The following is a 23,407-nucleotide window of genomic DNA, read 5'->3' on the forward strand; positions in this document are numbered from 1 at the left end:
TAATTCTATATTCCACCACAGGGAATTTTGTACAAGATGAGGAAAAGAGCAGGCCAGCAAAAACAAAAGGAGGTGTTAAAGGAAAAGCATGTGTTCCAATGAGTGGCTCTATGTGATTTTCATTATTTTATTTTAAGTTCTGTTGTACCTGTATTTTGATAATAAGGAAGAGACTCGATACTCAGTACCAATTCCGATACCACAATGATGATAAAAACACACACTTTACAATGATTTAATGTTCAAAATTGCACTTTTATCTATTACCTTTTTTATATTCCCATGTGGCCTTATATCTGTGTAATCCCCCAGTGGTCCAGGTAGTTTCCATAGTGGTCCATGGGTTTAAAGTAGTCTATGTTCTGATACAGATCAACTATGTTCTGATACAGATCATTCTAAAGTTTCCTGTACAACACTAGTGGCTCTACAGTTGTGTGTAAATGATTTGAGTGGATTCTGTAAACCTAGCATCTGGCTCAGTATCATTATATTGACCAATAGGATTCCATGTGTTTGTGCTGTGGCAGATACAACATCGAGCCCAGTCTGTACAGTCCATATCTGTCATTGGGAGCGTGTATGGAGGGCCTAAACAACCTATTCTCTCAGCTGTATGGAGTCTCCCTCATGTCAGAGCACCCCAGAGCTGGAGAGGTGTGGAGTGATGACGTGCGCAAACTGGTATGCATTTTGGATACAATTTTTATAAAGCCGTAAATAGGAAGGTCAGGATTAACTGATTTTGAATTTATGAGTTATGGTTGTAAATGTCACGAAATGTTAAGTTAATTATAATTCTTTCTCAGCAACAATATCAGGTTTCTAATTAGGATGGTCTGATGTGTTTTTTTTTCCTTCAGTTTCAGTTCAGTTATTGGCTGATATTCAATACAGATGTAGTAAAGTTAATGAAATAACTTTTCATTTTAAATAAATAAGCACACAATTTACGATATAATATTTAGTACTTTTTATGTTGGTTGTGTAAACATACAGCTACATCTTTAGCTAGATTTTTTTCCCTATGTATTTGAACTAAATGTTTCTTGCCCTGGTACAGATATATTGTACAAGGAGCTGCATGTAATTACAAAGCATTTTATTATCCGATAATAAGGAAGTATTCGTTAGCATGCTAATTGTTACTTTTACCATCTCTGCACTGGTCTCTGAGAGCTGTGAAAGGTGCCTATAAACTCATTGCAATAAATAATTAGGATTTTTGGAATGCATAAGATAAGTGAGGAATAACTTGGGACTACTGCAAACTGTTTTGAAATTTTGTTCTTTTTTTAAGAAAATCAAGTGCGCCTTTAAACTTGATTGTGTAATTTAGATATGCTCATTTAATACACACTGAAAGAAATTGATTTCCCATTGACTATTTTCACCATGGACATTAGTAACTGAAAGCATGCCTTTCTCATCCCTAGCCATAAGCCAGTATATTTACTGTAAAATAAGGCTTGTGTTTTGTTGAAAACCATGTGATCCCAGGTGAATTACAGGACAGTGAATAGGAGTTTGACGTCGGGTGTATTGTGTTACTGCTTTTGTCTATGTTGTGTTTTGTGTGTGTCTCTTTAAGGCTGTGGTACACGAGACCGAAGGATTACTGGGATACATCTACTGTGACTTCTTTCACCGGCAAGATAAACCTCATCAGGTGTGCCACTGTTCTCTAACCTCAGTGCTATGTCATGTGTTTAGTAATTGTTTAGCTTGTCTGTGTATCTAAAAGCTGCATGTCAGGTAATGCTAGCCGTAACCTAGCCCTCATCAGTTATGCAGCCGTTTAGACTCATTTAGTTGTAATTAGGCAGGAACATGCAATAACTGAAGTTTATTATGCCTTGCTCTTCAAGTTTACTGTGAGGTCAGGTTGAGCTGGAAGAGGTTCAAAGGCAAATAACCAACTGCTAACTAGGGCTGGCAACAAGCCAAAAAATGTCAATTACAATCTGAACATTATTTTTGTCTATTCAAAACAAATACAATGCTTTATCATAAATATTAATGACCTGAACATAAACAAAAGACATTTAAAAATGACTGAAAGAGAAGCTTTTCACATTTTTTGTGTGAAACAAAGCCTGTACTCTGTTCCAAACCAACTGGCTTTACTGACAGAGCATTGGCTGTAGACCTCTTCATTAAAAAGACCCAATTTGATCATTAGAAATTAGAGATGTACCGATAGCACTTTCGGCTATTGGCCTCTCCAGAAGAGGCCGATACTTAGTTTGGGCCAACCAGCTGTTGAAAAACAAGAATATTTTAATTTGAACAGTTCTGTGTGAAGAGGGCACTTCATAAAATGTGACTACGGTTACCGGATAAGAGAACTGTTAAAAGTAAAATGAGGTTGTGGATGAATTTGTACTATTAATTCAAATTTAATAATATCCGGCCAAAAATATCAGCAGAGCTCATCGACCATTAGTTCCTCTAGATTCCAAAGAATCGGTATCAGCATCAGTCATGACAAAAAATATATATCTGATGGTCAAAATGACTGAATCTCAATGTCTTAAAGGTACAGTATGTAACTTTCAGGAGGTGGCACATCACCTGCACGATTCCATGGAAATCAAAAGTTAAAGTCATACTACAGAACATTCTTCAAGAGATGGATATATTGGATACAGAGGAATATTATAACCTAAGGAACAACATTTCCGTGGAAACAAGCAGGATTCAGGTTTCTGGAGATACAAGCCCGCTCAGAGTAAGGACATATGGTTTTCAGTGCAATAAAAACAACTAAAATGAAAAATAAAAACATGCTTTTATTTTGGTCTATTTTTGACTGAAAAGTTACATACTGTGGCTTTAAATTACTGCTAACTGTTGAGTTTCAACAGCTTAACAGTTTTGTAAGACATGTTTTAGATATCGCAACAACTTTTGAGGAAAAAGGTTTACATGGGAATGCCGCCAGTCATGAGATTTATTTGTTGCAGTCAGATACCAAAACATTGAGTTTTTATTTATGGTTTCATTGAATATGTTCAGATGTTAGCATAGCAATTCATCAGAGATAAGTCAAAATAGTAATTATTGACAGATATATTTCTGAGTAAAGATTGCTGTTTTTGGTGGTTTTCAGAGTCTGTAATGTGATGTCATACTCTCAGATGGGGGCAAGAGCCAGTTTCTCCTATTTTTTTCATGGTGTTCTCATAATCAGAATCAGAATCAGAAGACTTTTATTGCCATAGTCTGTGAACACAGTTCACAAACTAGGAACTTTCTTCGGTGAAAAAGTGCAACATAAACACACTGAATAAATACAAATACAAATAATGGCATGCACAAAGTTAAAAAGATATGCTTAAAAAATCAAATGAAATACTTAATAAGAAATACCATTGAACCTGATGTCTAGACCCAAAATCTCACTGTATTACATCTGTATTAAATATTATTGGCCTATAGAATGGTGTGATGTCATGGGAAACCCAGTCACATACACTTGGCTGGTAGTCATGAAGGCTCCACCAGCAGAAGTGCTATCATCAGATCATGGAACAGTACATCTGAGTGCACCATCTTTTACCCGGTGCTTCAGTGGAGAGGAGGAGGCTAGTGTCCACATTTCAGATTTCACATACATGCTCGGCACAGTAAACTATACTGAGAGCATCAGATAGAGATTGTGAGAGTTTAGTTTGGAGTTCAGCTCCGTTTGAAGATACAGATTTAGTTCAAACTTCAGAGTATGATAAACTCAAACAGGAGCACTTTCACTTTAACTGTGAGCTTACTGAGCCAGTAGCTCTACACTGGTCTACCTTTTCTGTATGTTTTATGTTGAATAATGCTGCAAATGAATTATTGTCTTTCCTATCCAATAGCATATTTATATTGATTTCTAACATATATGTAAGAAACATGTTGAACTGTTCTAATTAGACTGAATTCTATGTTTGCAATACACTCACCTAAAGGATTATTAGGAACACCTGTTCAATTTCTCCTTAATGCAATTATCTAATCAACCAATCACATGGCAGTTGCTTCAATGCATTTAGGGGTGTGGTCCTGGTGAAGATAATCTCCTGAACTCCAAACTGAATGTCAGAATGGGAAAGAAAGGTGATTTAAGCAATTTTGAGTGTGGCATGGTTGTTGGTGCCAGACGGGCCGGTCTGAGTATTTCACAATCTGCTCAGTTACTGGGATTTTCACGCACAACCATTTCTAGGGTTTACAAAGAATGGTGTGAAAAGGGAAAAACATCCAGTATGCGGCAGTCCTGTGGGCAAAAATGCCTTGTTGATGCTAGAGGTTAGAGGAGAATGGCCGAGTGATTAAAGCTGATAGAATAGCAATGTTGAAATAACCACTCGTTACAGCTGAGGAATGCAGCAAAGCATTTGTGAAGCCACAACACACGAAACCTTGAGGCGGATGGGCTACAGCAGCCGATGACCCCACCGGGTACCAGTCATCTCCACTACAAATAGGAAAAAGAGGCTACAATTTGCACGAGCTCACCAAAATTGGACAGTTGAAGACTGGAAAAATGTTACCTGGTCTGATGAGTCTCGATTTCTGTTGAGACATTCAAATGGTAGAGTCAGAATTTGACGTAAACAGAATGAGAACATGGATCCATCATGCCTTGTTACCACTGTGCAGGCTGGTGGTGGTGGTGTAATGGTGTGGGGGGTGTTTTCTTGGCACACTTTAGGTCCCTTAGTTTAAATGCCACGGGCTACCTGAACATTGTTTCTGACCATGTCCATCCCTTCATGACCACCATGTACCCATCCTCTGATGGCTACTTCCAGCAGGATAATGCACCATGTCATAAAGCTCGAATCATTTCAAATTGGTTTCTTGAACATGACAATGAGTTCACTGTACTACAATGGCCCCCACAGTCACCAGATCTCAACCCGATAGAGCATCTTTGGGATGTGGTTGAACGGGAGCTTCGTGCCCTGGATGTGCATCCCACAAATCTCCATCAACTGCAAGATGCTCCTATCAATATGGGCCAACATTTCTAAAGAATGCTTTCAGTACCTTGTTGAATCAATGCCACGTAGAATTAAGGCAGTTGGGAAGGCGAAAGGGGGTCAAACATCGTATTAGTATGGTGTTCCTAATAATCCTTCAGGTGAGTGTATATATTTTTAGGTTAATATTAATTGGTTCACCCTTTGTGGTTAACTTTTTTGTATTACTTTCAATATAAAATATCCCATCTATGTCTCATTTTAGGTACTAACTAACTAAAGATTACTTAAGTTTACATGTTTATTGCAGTTTGCAGATGTTTATCTTTTCTTTATGGTATGGTTTACTTGGACTATCATCTTATAGGGTTATGGTATCAGTGACTTTAAGTAGTAGATATGGTTTATTCATTTTTAAACTTGTATGATATGATATTGTAAATCAAATCCATATTTCATTTGAACTTGTCCTCATTTCTGTGGACACGTCACATCATGTTTACAGAAAACATACAATTGTTTTCATTTCAAACTAACAGTAAAGATGTGAGCTTTTTAAAATCTCTTGTCCCTCACTCTCAGGACTGTCACTTCACCATCCGCGGGGGGCGTTGGTGTGAGGACTCAGGACAGTACCAGCTCCCTGTGGTGGTCCTGATGCTGAGCCTGCCTGCCCCTTCCCGCTTGGCCCCCACCCTCCTCACCCCGGGCATGATGGAGAACCTCTTCCATGAGATGGGCCACGCTATGCACTCCATGCTGGGACGGACCCGCTACCAGCATGTAACAGGTCCTTACATTTGTACAAGCTTTTAAGGAATTATTAAAGAGGGGTTATTACGCAAAATTGGAGCATTCTATCATGTTAAAACATTATTTCAGACATGCATGAATGATGAGGGAACAATCTAGGGATCTCTCCCAGGCCCTATTCAAACCATCTTTACAGTTAGCTATATGAGCCTGTCCAAAGCTCATCCCACAAGCTTACATTACCCATGCTCCGGCACAACAATTTTCCATAAATACACAAAAGCATGATACAAAACAATACACTACAACTTCACAAACCTGATGCGATGTGCAGTTGTTTGATTAGCAGGATGCACACTGATTGTGTTGTGATAGCGCGCTGAAGGGGGAGAGCAAAGGGAGGGGAGACTCAGAGCATCAAAAACGAAACTTAAGCCAGTTACCCATTTTAATATATTGTTTTCAGCAAATATAGCATTTTCAAAACTATAAAAGGTAACATGGAGATCTAAATATGTTATTTGTTAGCAGTTAATACCCCACAGAAGTAAAATGCTGGCTAGACTTACAATATATTTTAAATGGAGCAATAATTTTTGGGGATCAGCATTTAACATGTGTACTTTTTCTTTGCACAACTGGGAAATTGTTGGTTATTTTGTAGCTTTATGATAAGATTTGAGCTGTAAAGGTTTGAATTAATAACTTCTATAACTCATTACAGATACAAACTACGTACGTGTTTCATTCTGCTGTTTAAAAAAGCAGTGAGCTGCAATAAATAACTATATTGTATATTTAAAACTGTCTCGGTGGTATGAATCTGCTCTTGAGTTGTTGTGTCAGTATTATTACAATATTATTGTTTATCGTCTATATTTACTTCAGCGAAATATCGAACATTCAAATGCGTTATCGTGACAGGCCTGGCACTGGCTGATTACATGAGCTGTAAAAGTGATTAGTGTGTCATTTAATATTGTCAGCAGCAGCATTCTAACGTTGAGGTGGTTATAATAAAGCGTGGGGTTGTTGACGTGTAAGCCCCGGGGCAGAATCTTGATAAGCTGTTCCTGTCAGACTTGTCATTGGATACTGACTCGGTTCAGGTTGTGTGAGGGCTCCAGTCTATTTTATCATTATTACCTTATTATGAAACCACACTTTGAATGCCAAATCAACTTTTTATTCTGTAATGTTTGTCTTATTTATTTAGCTCAAGTTAAATTATGAGTTATTTATCCCATGTTTAAGTATTCCTCTATTGTCAAGAATTTGAGGAGTTTCTGCACATCACTTATACTTGTCCACTGTTTTGTTCTTACTTGTAGCTCTTTAAAACATTTAGACTGCGGGTCAGAAATGTAACCATAAGAATTTTTGCTATTGGCTACAGTAAAATGATACTATAAAAAGACAGAGCCAACAGCAAAGAATATATTCAGCAGTAAAGAATATATTCAGCAGCATTACACAATGTAAATGATTATCTATATAGTTCATGATTTAAAACTAGAAAACACATCTTTAACATATGGCTGAGTTTAATTAAGGCGACTGTGGTTCAAAGTTATTATAACAAAATGCTAGATAAAGTAGTTCTGAAACAATCACGTTGTAAATGGTAAAATGAATTGCAGCATACACTGCCATACACGAACAGGCTGAAGTTTGGAGTCACGCTTTCAATTTTGCTTTCTTATTATTTACATGGTTATTTACAGTGTAGATTCTCACTGAAAATGTCAGAACTATGAATGAACACATGTGGAATGTGTAGTGAACTAAATGCAAAATAATAAAAACTCGTTTTAGATTTTGAAAAATAGTTTTTATCCTTTGCGTTTATTTATTAACATCAACATGAAGATCACAAATTGAATGAGAAGATGTGCCCACATTTTTGACTGAAAGTGCATGTTTTTCTTAAAGTTCTATTTGATACAGAAAGGCTGGAACCATCTAACATTTTACACTCTGTTAGGACAGCATAATATGTTTTTGAAATTCAGTTGTGCTATCTCTCTTGTCCAGGAACTAGATGTGCGACGGATTTTGCTGAAGTACCCTCTATCCTGATGGAGTATTTTGCCACAGACTACAGAGTCATCAGCCAGTTTGCACGTCATTATGAAACTGGACAGGTGCTCTGATTCTTTGTTTCTAAGCCCCTAGTGCACCACATGTGCCTCAGCACTTAACAGCCATTGTATGTGTCCCCAGCCGCTGCCGGAGAGCATGGTGGCCCGACTGTGCGAGTCCAAGAAAGTTTGTGGCGCTGCAGACACCCAACTACAGGTACAGCATTTATGAGTCAAAAACATTCAAAACATCATGCAGGGTTGCACACCGTATCGCAATATTGACTGATGCAATAATCATATATCACTATAAAATTAAGTTTGCCATTTTATTGAAATGTAGTGTTGTTTCATGATTTTCCTTATTATGTCCCACTTGAGTTAGTCTTGGTTTAGTCTCTGTTAAGTTTTTATTTTAGACATGTAGGTTTTTTATTATATTGTTACAGTACAATACAGTTGTCAAATATCACCTCTACTTTGGCCAAATGACGCTCTACCTCTACTCATATTCTTATTCATTTTAAAAGATACATGTCTGAGTGTATACTATGAGATTTCTGTCACAATACTGAGAACAGTGTTTCTCAAAGTGTGGTGCAGAAGCTGCTTCTGATGTAGGGTTTTCTGCAGTTCTAGTCTTTCTTTCATTTTATTCAAACAAACCTTTTTTTCTTATTCCTACATTAGGTTGTTAACAGAATTATTTTTGTCATGGTTCATTTCTATTGGTTCTACCTGGTTGGCTACATCAGTTGGCTACAAGCTTTGGAAGAGATGCCATTTAAAGGCAGATAGTTTGCATTGGTATAAATGTATTCTTCACTTTCCTAATGCATTGCTAGGATCCTAATTAATAACTGCAATGAGTTTATAAGCTCTTTTCTCAACTTTCAGAGGCCAGAGCAGAGTTTTGCCATCACAATAATGCTAAAAACAAGCTATGCTACCAGCGCACTAGTGTTACTTCCTGGTTTGTGAATGATAAAAATACATTATAATAGCCTACTTTAGAGATGGCACATGGCACGTATTCTACATTTACACACTTTGTGAATATTACAGAATGTTAGAAGTGGAAATGCGAAGGTTGTTTTGATAAAGGAGAACATACCGGCTTTGCTTTAGCATTTGTTTGTGTAAAGGGTTTTTCCATAATGCTTTGCGATGTCACAATCTATTTTTAGCAACTGTGAAAAGTTCTGTTAGATGCAGACAGCACACAACTGTCTTATTTTGACCATAAGAGCTGCTTTTGCAATATAGCTGTACTGGGGCAAAAATGTCTTTACTTTGTTACAGGGAAATATTGGATACACCCTCTTTAATTCTTCAATGCTACCGCAAATGATTTATTTCTGATCTCTTGTCAGATCTTCTATGCCGTCCTGGACCAGATTTACCACGGTGGCCTTCAGAACCGCTCCACCACAGAGATCATTCGAGATATGCAGCACAAGTTCTACGGCCTGCCCTACGTCCCCAACACGGTACTTTTCCTCATCCGACCTCCTTCTTTTGTAACTCAAAATTACACCTCCTTTGATATCACTTTTAAAGATTTTGCAGCCACCATTAGTGGATTAAAGTCTTTTTGAAGTCGAATGAGCTCTCCCCGAGGGAATGTTTTGAAATCCCAGTTCTTTAATAAAAAACAAAAAAGAGCTGACTCCTAAAAGCTATTTTCCCACTTTTGCAGCTGTGGAGGGAGAGGGGAGTCCAAAATCCACTCATAACTTGGTCAGGATTGGTGCGCATGGAGCAGTGAAGGTTGTAATTATGTGGGAGGCATCTTGAAAACAGATTAAAGAAGTGCTGGGTTGCGCATATTCAAGCCCTCAGAGTTTTTATATACCGGTATATGTTTCTGTCTTTTCAGGGGTTTGTGGATTATGATATAGATATACTCTTCCCCTCCCTTCAAATGTGCAATTAGAAGGAATAGTAGGAATTATAGCACTAAAAATTATGGTTCATATGGTGCAGCTTTGATATGGGATCTGATCTGTTAAAAGGGATGGCAGAAGTTGTAAGTAAGAGTGGGCAATATTGACAAAAAATAATATACATTTAAAAAATGTCTAACTCAAATATGCTTTTAAATGTCTTTGTTGAGGCTCAAGTATTACTTAACGTATGATTAGACCACAAGAAATGAACCACAGAAGTGTAGAAATAGGACTTATAGCAATGTTTGTAAGATTCCGTGTTTTTTATCATCTTTTTAAAAAATGTTTTTATTATTGACAATATTCTAATTTGACATAAACACACATTGCCTCCATTTCTTTGTTTAAAGGTACAGTCTATAACTTTTCTGCTTTTCTTCATAAAGATGTTAGTGCTTTGCCTGGAATACTTTCCAATATGGCATAAAACTTACTATCTCCACGGAGACACCACCAGGCCAAGTTTCAGGTCAGGTGTACGCAGAGAAGACATCCTGATATAAGAATACACGTTTTTTAAAAACTATAGTATGTAACCATAGTATTAGACAGATAAAAATGTGTTTATTGCACTGAAAAGTGTTTTCTTACACTGAACAACTCCACAGACCTGACTTAGTTGCCCTGAAGAAGGGCCTCTAACTGCTTGTTTCTATGGAAATGTTGTTCCTTTAGCTATAATATTCTACAGGATGGCATAAAATGTATATATGTCCATGGTGAATGTTCGGAATAATGGTTTGACCTTTTCATTTTTGTAGAATCATACAGGTGACGGGCCACCTCCAGAAAGTTACTGTACATTTAAAGATATTTTGCCTGTAAAAACACATGAAATATAACACTGGTTTAATGCCATACTGTATAACATTTTGGGCAAAGCAAGTGGGTGGTGTAAAAGTTACATAGTACCTTTAGGCTTACTTCCAATTTGTTTAGAAAGAATCCCACTTTTATACCATTTACTTGACTGTATCTTTATAGCAATCCAGTTGAGGAAAAGTTTCCACGGTAACTCGGTACAGTGGAGTGGTTAATGGGTGGACGTGAGCCTCAGATTGTAAACAGTGGGGCCGTGCTGACACATGTATAGTTTAGAGAGCGCAGAGATGAGCTCTACATGTGAGTGCACATCAGCTGTGTGTAATCCAGACCACATGTGGCCCTTGAGACAGGATAATATTTGGAAATATACGGCACAAAGTGAGACGTTCCGCTGGCTTTTGTTGATATTTCCCTAATCTGCGATTCTTGGCTCCAGCGCTTATGGCCATGTGTTTGTTTCAGCTCTCTGTCAGTGCCTTGTTAAAGGTTGCACAAAAAAGTGTGGGGAATATATGTGATTTTATTGGCATGCACAATAAAACTGTGACTGTGCTGATATTGAGATAAACAGATAAATTTATATTATTATTTTGATGTCAGATAAAATTATGTCTGAAAAAAATACTGACTGCAGTTTTGATAAACATTTTTATGTCCAAAACTGCTGGGAAAGGCAGCAATTCAAATATCATATGTATATATTTTAGAAAGAATACCTGCCAAATATATTTACATTTGTACATACCTTTATGTAATTACCACAATAGCCATAATGATACCCAATACCCCATTTGTCGTTCTATAATGTGTCACTTCCTCTGACCTTTCACAGCTAAGTGCCTTTCCTCCAACACACCTGTCACCCGGTCAGGTGTGCAGAGTCTACACAAATGAGTACAGATATTGTTATCAAGAATTACATCTATAACAAGACTCACAAACTAGAATTTAAATTTACTTTTGACTTTTTTTTTTTTTTTTTTAAGTTACAAAATGCATGTATCTGGGATATAATGCAGCATGTTGTTTTGTTTTTTATAATGATTGTGTGAACATATAGCTTAGCTTCACTGTTCTTCTATTTCCATTTTAGTCTGTAAAAAACACATCTGATGTATTGAGGACATGCAGAGACTGGGAAATTAAATAATTTTATTATTATATTTTTTCCCCCATATCAGATAATTAACGATTCATATAAATAAATCCTTTGATATCACCAGAAACAGTATTAACACAGACATACTGTTCATTTTTGCTATTACTAATATCTAAGTACCTATATTATGCTATTTTCTGATCTATGTTATAATGTTGTTTCTTCATAACAAACATACCCAGGATTGTGTTTTGTTTCATTCACACATTCACACAATCCCTGCATATTTAGGCTAAGTTTTCTCTCAAACAGAAAACACTTTGTTTCATCTTGTGATTTCATGTGGTAATACAGGAAGTGCTTCACTGTGTTTTTAAACTCCATACACCTTCATTAGAATCATTTGGATGATTTCAGCCTTTCCCTTTGCTGAACTAAAGGTGAAAAGTAGTTGTTAACTTGAAAACTACTGTTTCATGACATCACAAGGTGAAACAGAGCATTTTGAGCTTTGGAGATGTAGACAGGCTAATAATAAAGGGTTACTCAAACATGTCTGAATGAAACAAAACACAACTCCAGGTATGTTTTTTTATTAGGTATTTCATTATTTCATTGATTATAACATGGCTTAAAACTTGCAACAGTCAGTTTTGTGTAATACACGACCTTTAATTATTAACAAGAATAATTTTGTAGTCCAGTATAACAATGGAAGGATGGTTGGCTGATGTTGACTGGACACTGTAGTGTTTACCCCTTTATGAAAACATTCACATTTGGTCTCCATTTGGAAGTTGGCCTCTGAGTAGTTGCGAGCATTAAAGACCCATGCAGTGGAGCGTACAGGTCAGTGCTCAGCCCCTGTATACATGCTTGTAATGCTTTTAACGCTCTGGATGCACAATCAGTGGACCTGCCACCGAAGTGTTAATCATTATCCCGTTTGAACTTTTATTTGAAGGAGGAGGAGGGGTGAGGGGAGAGGAGGAGGGAAGGCTGTTTCAGCAGCTGTTTCGGATGTTTGCCAGCTGAAATTCCCCCGAGTCCCCTCTCACTTGCTCATATCATAAAGAGCTCATCTTTACAGATATGGAGAGGGGCCCTCAAGGCACCACTACAGAAAAGAGTAGAATAAAAGAGGGGTTTTCTGGCGTTTAGAATGGCAGCGGAAAGGTGTATTTGCCAAGTGGGTATAATGGCAACCACAAAGACAATGGGAGAAGATGAAAGCTGTTCTGACTCTGCAGCAGTGAGGTTGGTTCATTGAAAAACTAGTCCAGGCAAAGTCCTCAAACAGTCATGAAAGAGATGCTACAATATTCTTTTTACATTAAGGGAAAATTTGTATTGCTCACTAATACTTGTAATGTTGAAGAAATGCATAGACAGACCAGTGCACTAAGTTGTACTGTTCCCTCCTGGAAATTGGATATACTTGTACCTGTGTCTTATTTCTAAACAATGGTGGAAGAAGTAATTTTGTTTTTTAGTAAAAAGTATAGTTACCAGAGGAAAGAAATACTTCTAATTCTAATACAACATTTTTTTTCATGTGGTACTTTAATTTGAGTAAAAATATGAACTTAAAATGTACTTACAGAGTAAAACGTATTTCTTGCCGATTTTAAGATGTATAATAAAGCTTAAAATCCTTCAGATCTGTGTTGACTTTGGTCCAAAAGAAACAATTGAATCGATATTTTTTTCTGGCTGGATGTAGTTGTAAATTTTTGTTTGGTCATATTATGAAGTTCATAAAAGTAAACCCTCAGCCTTTTCAGCAGGTCTCAGACAATAATAATAATAAATACTTTTGCTTTCCTGTCCTGTTAAAAATTGTAGTGGATTATAAAGTACAGATTCCTGCTCTCAAATGTAGTGATCTACTTTTTGGGTTTTACTCACGTACAGTACTTTACTACTTTTACTTCCACCTCTATTTTTAAAAGCTATTAACATAACTTATAAATGGTTGGAATAAGCTCTAATTGGTTGCAGGTGTAACTGTATGTACCTACCGCTCTGTGTGTGTATGTGTATATATACATTTGTTTGTTTGTTTTTGTTTTTTTTGTTTGTTTGTTTTTTTTTGCTCATCTGGCCTGTAACAGAAAGTTTTTGATGTTCAATCCCGAGCACTATACCATTGCACTAAACTGCATCTGCAAATGAAGTAAAGTTGTGACACTTAAGAGTACGGCTACAGCAACACAAAGTAGTCTTATATACACTAAGCTTAATGGTAAATGGTCACATTTTTAAATTGCGCTTTTCCACCTTCAATGCACTCAAAGGGCTTTACATCAAGGAATCACTCACCCATTCACACATACATTCATACCCTTGTGTATATAGACACTGGGGGCAAGGTTGGGTAAGTGTCTTGCCCAAGGACACAGTAACAGCATTCATCTGTGGGAGGTGGAATCGCAATCAAAGTTTGAAGTGAAAAAAAGGCATTGAGATCTGTGTTGTGACTCTTTCCACAGGCCTGGCAGTTGAGATTCAGTCACCTAATTGGCTATGGTGCCAAGTACTACTCCTACCTCATGTCCCGCGCCGTGGCCTCCATGGTGTGGAAGCAGTGCTTTGTCCAGGACCCTCTGAACAGGTGAGGCCGCTTTTCCAGCCTCCTCTCCCAAAATGTGACCTTCTCTACTCACTCTCAGTAAAACCAATCACCCCTCCTCTTCATCAGGTTTGCTTTACAAATACATCTGTTTTTCCTCACAAGAAGAAAGCGTTTTTTCAGGTTTTGTTCTAAAAAGTACAACATTATTGGAAAATTTTACTTTCAGTCACATTAAAGTTAGGATATGTAGCCTGCATTCTTACTGGTTTAAAAAGGGTATTACAATAACAGATGAACTTGTTGGCAGTGCCATAACCTGCAGAGTGGGGTGGGTCCATATGGATTTTTTTGAGCCTGTTGCTTTGGACGATAACCGTTATTTGCCGATAACGATATTTAGCTTTTAAAATTCATAGCAAAGCCCACGAATGTATCTTTAGTTGATATAAAGATCACAAATTCACTTTTGTAAAAATAACAAAATGTATTTATCTGGGGTATAAAACAATAGTTACATATTTGTGTGAACATATAGCCATAAAACACTCTTCTATTTCCATTTTTACTCATGAGTCTGATCAAAAATATTACTATCGGGTATTGTTATTGATCGATACTGATACTGAAACCTATTGTCCTTGTCAAATATAGAAGTTTTTCTCATTCTCATTATAGGGACAAAGCTCTGAACTAGAATTCACTCACTGAGCTGCACTGGTTAATGATTGACTGGATGTTCTGCTTTTTGATTGGATGAACCAAAACACAAACTGAAAACACCAACAACTTGATCATGAAATTTGGAACAAAAAAATTCTACCAACCCTACTTGGAATCGAATTGTTCAAGTTTTGGGCAACATTTTAACTCTATAGAAACAGCTGCTTATGGTGTTTTTGTAGCAATTTATTCTGGCAATAGAAGTACAGCTTTTAGCAGTAAAGTCTGATTAAATGCAACAGTTGACACGGTGGACTTGTTAGCATCAGTGCCATGCGAGCTAGAGGGCCGACCTGTTTAGCTTCTCCTGTGGGAGAGATGCATGCTAACAGGCCCCTCTCTGGATACTGTAGAAGTCTGCCTCAGACTGGGCCCTGACACACAACATGAGGTTCATATGAAGCACCTGTCGACTTGGCAGGTGTCTGCAGTCCATCAGGAGACCCGCCTTATCGCCCCTGCACACCCCTGGACACAGCTTAGGAGTTATTTTGAAAAATGAATCCAGCTTGTGTTCAAAAGACTTTACCCTCAAGCACTTCTCCTGATCATTTTTGCTTCTTCTGACCATTCAGTCTGCTTTTGTGCTTTTTTAAGGCAAGAAACTACAGGCAAAAGTCTTAAACTTCTCTTTTTTTTTGGTCAGTTGGCTCTATTTAACATTCAACTGAAAACTATATTGTCCAATCACGACCTAAAGATGATTTTATTCCATTGCATCTATAGATTTATATGAGACATTGTAACTTCGACAGCCATTTTAGTAACACCTACGTACACCAAACTTTTCAATCTTGTGCTTAAAGGAACTTATGCATTCCAAGCCTCCTAATTGCTCACCCCAATGAGTTTAAAAGTGTTTTTCACCACACTCAGATACCAGTGCCCAGTTTTACCATGACCGTAAAGCTAACAACAATTAGAATAACAGTGTGCACTTCCTGATTATTGGACAATAAAACCTCAAGAGCTGTACAATACATCTGTACTGGGGCAAGACAAATTTTGCACAAATACATGGGGAAAAATGGGGTGCAGAGCCTTTAACAAGATTCTGATCTCTTTGGCAGTAAGTCTTTCGACATGGAGTATATTTGTTAGCATTATGTTGACAATGTTTGCTAATTTCAATTTACTTTATTCCCCACTGTTGACAGAATGGTCAAATTGTGGGGGTGTCCAAGGACACAACGACACAAATGAATGTCTATATCTGTTACATTTCCACCGAGGTACAGGGTACCACGGTGGAAATATAACAGATATAGACATTAATTTGTACCTGTTTCGGTGGAACTGTTAAATGATAAATTATGTAGAAATGAGTGTGTGTGTGTGTTGAGAGAGATGTACTGCACCCTGGGTATGGTTTTGTTTGTTTTTTGTGGTGTGAGCAGCCCATTGGTCCAAGAAAAATTTCTCCTAAGGGAGACAAATAAAGAAATCTTGAATCTTGAATCTTGACAGCATTCATCTGTGGGAGCTGGAATTGCACCGTCAGCCTGTGGGGCAGTGGAACGGACTGCACTACCAGTGATGTTTGTCGAGAGCGGGAATCAAAGTGGACAAACACTCTACCGAGTGAGCTAGTGTCACCCCAACTGTCGCATCATACACCTGCTTCAAATGTTCAAATGGAAGGGGCCTGTCATGCAAAATGGCATTTGTATAAATATAACTCTTTATACATGAAATGCCAAAATGACAAATTATTTAAAAGAGCCAAATAGAAACAGTAATAATAATGACATCAAGTGTAAAATCCATTACTTTTTGGTTGTGTCATATGAGTTCAAGCACTTCCTTTATTCTTGCCTTCATTTTTCAAAACAGTTTTTCTCAGACTTTACCCTGCAGCACTATTTCATTTTTCTCTGATCATTGTCTGGGATGCTGGGCTCTCCTGAGTTCTCCTGCTCCTGTCAGATGTCTGTCTACTGTCACATGAGCAGACAGTGCCGTGGGGCCATGGATCAGAATAGGACAGGGGTGTGCTGTGTACAGGTCTGTGTAACTCAATCTGTGTGTGTGTGTGTATGTGCAGGGAGATGGGTGAGCACTACAGGCGGGAGATGCTGGCCCACGGAGGAGCCAAAGAGCCTATGCTGATGGTGGAAGGTAACCCACAAGTACCACACATCAGCACACAATACAAGTGAAGGGGAGAGGAGGGAGGGGTTGGAGTCCAGTCTGTGGTTGACCAGGACGGCCTAGGTCAGTCCCATCATGGGAGTGCTCAGTTTACTGGAGGGCATGCTCAGTGATGGGGAGCTAAAGGAGGGTCTACCTAGGCTGTGGAGGACTACCAGTACCACCTCCCATCTCATGAACCAGAGCAGGACTGTGCTCTGAGCAGTTTTCAGGAGCTTTAGGTTTGTGTAACAGACACATGACTGTAGCTTCAATCAAACACATGGACTCTTTAACAGAACCAGACTTGAAGCTGGGAGGTATGTGGTGAGACCTCAAAAACAACTTCCCAAATTCTGAGGTTCTTCATGACCTCCAGGTCTGAGACAGTAAGACATGGTCAAAGCACATATAGTTCTTAAGTGTTTAGATAAGTGGTAGAGGCACCTCCTCGTCTCTGTCCTCCAGCTCAAGCTCCCACACTAAAGAACACACAGCTGTTTGTCTGTTGTGTCCATAAGTATAGAACAAACTAAAGCTGTTCTTTAGAGTCTCAAAAATTATGGTGAATATGAAATGAAAAAAATATGAAAATCAAAGACGATACTTCTGTGGCTCTTGTAGGAGGGCGAGTGGCAGCATGTCTGCACAGTGCGTTCACAGGCTAGAGTCTGAAACAGGACCTTGATTAGTGCAGAAGCACAGAAGACAAAAGACACACTTTGAAAAGTGTCCACATGACTGAGATGAACTCATCAAATGACCTGAGTTTTTAAACAGACAGGGGGAGTTCTAAAGGTCTACAGCTGATCAAGAGCAATATCTGAGGCAACTTTTTTTCACTTTATCTGCAATGTGAAAGGTTCTGTTCTAGGCCAGCGTTGTGGTTTGGGCAGAAACAAAAGGCTAAGCACCAAAACGAAAACAAACAGAGCAAATAAATAAATAGGTTGTACGATGATGTTGAATGATGTGCTCCACTTTAGTTCAGGGTATTTCCCAGAGTGCATCTGGCCTATCCTCTGTGACAGACAAATGCTGGCTCTACCTTTCATCCTCCCATCACTTCCTCCTCACACAGCAGACTGAGGCAGGCCCACACAGGACAAAGGAAGGAGAAGCATGGTGAACAGTCAAATCAGGTGTTAGCTCTTCTGATGGAGAAAACCACCAGTACAGACCTCCTATAGCCCCATAATCAGTCTGTATCTGTTCTCCATGAAAGCTGCCAGAGTTAATTCATTACAAAGAATGAGTGATCTGCCTTGATTACTGTTTGAATAGGCTTTAATACGAGGAATACCATGGTGGTCTGGAGCTCACATTTTGCACTGTTTCTGATACTATGTTAATGCTTGATTACCCTTGTGGTGGATAAAAACAAGTGTAAACTGACAATAATGACTCATGATTTAAGCATGAGTGAACTCAGTAAATATTAATTTTGGTTTTAAATGGGAACTTTTATTTCACAAACTCGTGGTTTGGGCATGCTCTTTGCAAGCTCCTCGGTCTCTGCAGTGCAGCCGTGAGGAGACAAAACATATCCGGTGAGCGAGGCTCTGTGCCCTCTGACAAACCACAGGTCAGATCTGTGTAGAGGTGTCTCCATTCAAGAGAAGAAGATCCTTAAAAGATAATACTACTGAATATCAGTCTAAGCCATAACATTTCCTTGGAGACAAACAGGTTGCACACCTCCCAACAGTAACATGGTGGACCTTTAACCACAATTCTTATAAGACCAGACTATATTATTACAACAAAAACAAAACTATTAACTTTCAACAATTTCCTGTAACCTTTGAATGTAATTTATCGGTGTTTTCATCAAAGCACCAGCCCATGAGCAGAAGCATTCATCCTTTCTCTATTGTCTGCAGTGGGGTCATACGGTTCACCGCCACCATCTTGAATCCCTATTACAACATCCCACGCAAAACTTTATCTTTTCCAGAACACCAGCACTTTTTCAATGTTTTTGTATCATTTCAGATCACATTGATGTTGGTAATAATTCTTTTTTTACATACAGATCGCTGGGGAATCGGAGTGAGCTGTTTGAATGGCTGGCTGCTTGCCTCTAGATGTTCCGAGTGTTGAAATGTAAACCTGAAATGTAGAAAGAGGGAGAGGGGAGACTGTAGAGCAGTGGAGGAGAGGGCGAAGGGGTTATGGAATGAATGAGTTGAAGCGGGACTAGTGCGACAGAGGGGGCTTTCATGGGCCTGTATGTTCTCAAAGACAAATACAGCAAAGCGAAAATGGATATACACGTCTACTGTAGCAGTCTGCTTTGGTTCTTGAATAGCTTTGTCCACTCATAAGGAAAATGGGACTAAACATGGATTTAAGGTCCATCCAAGTCTACATCTGGACTAAATTGGGCTTAATCTTTGAACTAAACTTGGTCTGGTCTAGACCTGGTCTAAGATTAATCCAGGATTATAACAGGACCAAACCAAGTCTGCATCGTGACCATAGACTGTATAAAGAACTAAGTGAGTGTGACTTCACCCAGCCAAATGAAGCTCATCAAAGATAGCAGTTATACGGGTGAATTTGGAACTGAGTTCCATATTTGGAATTCCGACCGTGACTATCATAGCAAGCAAAGAGCCAATCTGGAGCTAATTTGTTGAAGGTAACGCCCCTTCCCTTCCACAGTGCTGTTTAGCAGGGAGCAGGCACGTAGCAATGCTGTCAGTTGAACCTTTTGCTAATGCTAGTCGGAGCAACCTCAGGGAAATAAAAACACCAGGATCATGTAGGGTGGGTTAATACGAATATTTTAAGATCAAAGTGATGAGGCTCACTGCAGCAGTTATGGAGAAAGGGGTGAAAATGTTTCAATGTAAATTAAATTGATCGATGGAGCTGGAAGCTCGTTCATGCTCACTTTATATTTGGAACACTGTGGCTAGCAGTGTCCATGATCTGGACTAAAACTAGTACTAAACTTGGAACTAAGCAGAAACTAGGCCACAACTAAACCAGGTCTAGGTCAGGACCAAACCAAGTCTACATCTGAACTTAACTGGGCTCAAACCACGACCAAACCAGGACAAGTCAGACTGTACCCTAAAATGTCAGGCTGAGAAGTGTAACATGAGGTGATGTTGGATGGTCTTGTTGAAAAGGTGGTTAAAGGTGCCACTTTTAAACTTTTCTGGTGGAGGGTTCACCATCTGCTTGTCTCCAGCAACGAGAGCAGATGTTATTGCTTTGCCTGAAATGTTCCACAGATTGTGAAATGTATCAATCCTGCATTTATTCAATCAGTTACTTTTATTGCACAAAAATACCATGAAAAACATTCCTATTCTGAGTTAATTCGCCTTTCTATAGATTTGACCAGTAAGTTGGCTTAGTGCATCATCTGTCTCCATGGAGATACAATTTGAATACTCCACACCATGGCATTAAAGTTCAAAGCAATAAAAAACAATTAAATACAGAGATTAGATAGTGCACCTTTAAAGTAGCTTAAAACCTAAGACCTAGCTTTTTTATCTGCATTTAAGTGTGTTTGGCAATGGGCCCTTTCTGCAGAGTCCTGGTAAGGAGTAGTGTTGTCACAAAGATTTCAAACTCGGTTTCAATATTAAGCAATAGATTCGATACGCAATACCTATTCTGATACCACAATGATAATTAAAAATACTCTTTTTTAGACAATAGAATGTGATTTTCAACTTTAAATGATAGTACTTTCTTTTATATTACCATGCAGCCCTATATCTGTGTATTCTCTCAGTTGTCCAGGTAGATTTCATAGTGGTCCAATTTTTTTGTATCAATACCTGCTCATATGAGTATTTAGTTTCAGTACTAGTTTTAGTATTAATTAGTATCTGATTTGATTTTTGATACTTTTAACAACCCTAGCCAGGAGTACCTAGCTGAAGTTTTAGCCATTTAGCCTACTCTCTGCCATTCTGAATGTCATATAGAAATGGAAATGCAATGTTTGCATTTTTTGTCTTTGCTCCAACACGCTTTCAGATATGCTACAGCCATTTTATCAGGCATACCTTACTAATACAACTTTCAGTTAATATTCAAATCTGTAAACGCTGGCAGAATCAGCCCCTGAACACAGGGGTAACCATCAAGAATACTGATTACTTCAAAGAACCTGTCAAATGTGTTTTGTGGACACTGTAGCATTAGTATTGGATGTTTTACACACAAATACTTTTTTGAGCAAACAAAAACCTGAACTAGTCCTTTGCTTGTCTATAAGACCGTAAACATATATGCAGAGATGGTAGCTTTGACATAACATAAGGTTATCTATGACATAAGGGTGAGTTGTATGGAGTAGGGATGCACAATGTATTGACAAGTCACAATATTGGCTGATGCAATAACTGTACTGTACAATAATATCGCTACAAACTAACTATATCACAATAACACCAAGGTACTCCATCTGATTTAAAAAATGCAATTTTTTTAATGAATATGTTAAATAAAACTGATTTTATTCATGATTTTCCTTAAATGTCCTTAAATTGATCTTAATGTACTGAAATTCAGGGGGAAAAAATCTGGACTAAATCAAAGTAAGTACTTTTGGTTTTATTGTAATTGAAATTATTGAGTCAAAAAGTATATTAAAATATTGCAATAGCATTGCAAAAAATCCCAATATTGTGCAGCCCTGCTGTGGAGTATGATATGCATGTAGTCTGTGTGTTAAAGGGCCCATATTACGTTTTTTTGTAATCTATGTTATAATGGTGTTTCTGCATCACAAACATACTTGGAGTTTTGTTTTGTGTCATTCACACATTTAACACACAAACCCTCCATATTTAGGCTATGTTCTACTCTCAAATGTAAATCATTCTGTTCCTCCTTGTGATGTCATGTGGGAATACGGGAAGTACTCCACTGCATTTTTACAGTCCATACACCTTTAATAAAATCATTTGAATGATTTTAACCTTGGAATTGCCACTCTCTACTGAAGTAAAGGTTCACTTGAAAACTACCACTACATGGCATCACAAGGTGAAACAGAGGATTTTGAGCTTTGGAGATGTAGACAGACTAACAATGAAGGGTTACCCAAACATGTGTGAATGAAACAAAACACACAAGGCAACAACATTATAACATAGCCTAAAACTCACAATCAATCAATTTTGTGTAATATAGGACCTTTAATATATCATGTTTGTTTTTTTTTGTTTTTGTTTTTTTAATCTGTATGCTATCCTGGTTCCCTTTACAATGGTCTGTTGACTACTTGCTGCTTTCTGCTTTGTGTTTAGTGTTGGTCTGAACACAGGCTCTGGGGCTGTGTCAGTGCCTCTGCAGCCTGTCTGAAGTGCGATTTGTCGGAGATGCTTCCTCTACTTCAAAGTCCTTCATTAAAGAGCTATGCCTGCAGCTATCTCGGGTGAACGCCTAACATGTCAAGAGCACTTATGCGTGCACTGTATTTCACTAAAAGAAAATGTACAAATGACCTCATAGTACTTGTAATCTGATTTGAAGTTCATATGACTTCTAATTATTACTGTATTTTCCAGAATATATGTCGATCCGGAGTATAAGTTGCACCAGCCATAAAATGCATAATAATGAAGAAAAAAACATATAAGTCGCACTGGACTATAGGTCATTTTTTGGGGAAATTTATTTAGCAAAATCCGAGACCAAGAACAGACATTTTATCTTTAAAGGCAAGTTGTAATAATAATAATAAAATAGAGAACAACAGGCTGAATAACAGTACAGCAAGCTAACGTAACACATTTATATTTATTCAGCTACCTGAAGTCTGATATGTTAATGTAAGATATTAAGAGTTAATCAGACAACTAAAGCATAAAAAACAAGGTAACAAGTTTACTCTCAGTCACACTCCAAATCACTGAATCCATTGAATTTTTCATCCTCGGTGTCATTTCTGAACTCCGTCAACTCTGGAAGTAGATGAAGCACCGCTTCCGCGTGGCTGTCATACTGGTACACAAGCCTAGAGTGCCCTTGCACGGTTGTCAATACGGTGTGACAATAACGAAGATGTGAATATATATTTTATATATTTTAATAATTTTCCTGTATAAGTCGCACTCCCGGCCAAACTATGAAAAAAAGTGAGACTTATAGTCCGGAAAATACGGTACTTTGTTTGGTGCATAGATTGTATATATAAGTGGACATGGCTAACGTGCTAGCTGCCGTGTTCCAAATAGGAAGTGATCATGGGCTCGTTTTTCGACTCCATTGACTCTGGTTCCAATTCACTTTACATTGTTGTCACCTCTGCATTAGCAACAGGTTTGATT

At 38.1% G+C, this 23,407-nt stretch overlaps 2 protein-coding genes across 2 annotated transcripts in view; one reads left to right on the top strand and one right to left on the bottom strand.

Annotated features, from left to right (window-relative positions):
* sgcg (sarcoglycan, gamma) overlaps positions 1 to 23,407 on the bottom strand; it is a 180,934-nt gene that overhangs the window by 80,403 nt on the left and 77,124 nt on the right. The window lies entirely within an intron of this gene.
* Positions 1 to 23,407, top strand: part of mipepa (mitochondrial intermediate peptidase a) — a 34,046-nt gene that overhangs the window by 4,686 nt on the left and 5,953 nt on the right. The window contains exons 11-18 of the mRNA XM_033977469.2: positions 531 to 684; positions 1,592 to 1,669; positions 5,553 to 5,760; positions 7,758 to 7,867; positions 7,947 to 8,021; positions 9,178 to 9,294; positions 14,170 to 14,291; positions 17,017 to 17,090. Of these exons, the coding sequence (XP_033833360.1) occupies positions 531 to 684; positions 1,592 to 1,669; positions 5,553 to 5,760; positions 7,758 to 7,867; positions 7,947 to 8,021; positions 9,178 to 9,294; positions 14,170 to 14,291; positions 17,017 to 17,090 (938 nt within the window). The remainder of the gene's footprint in view (positions 1 to 530; positions 685 to 1,591; positions 1,670 to 5,552; positions 5,761 to 7,757; positions 7,868 to 7,946; positions 8,022 to 9,177; positions 9,295 to 14,169; positions 14,292 to 17,016; positions 17,091 to 23,407) is intronic.

Source organism: Periophthalmus magnuspinnatus, chromosome 13 (assembly GCF_009829125.3).
Source record: "Periophthalmus magnuspinnatus isolate fPerMag1 chromosome 13, fPerMag1.2.pri, whole genome shotgun sequence".
NCBI classification, from domain to species: Eukaryota; Metazoa; Chordata; class Actinopteri; order Gobiiformes; family Gobiidae; genus Periophthalmus; species Periophthalmus magnuspinnatus.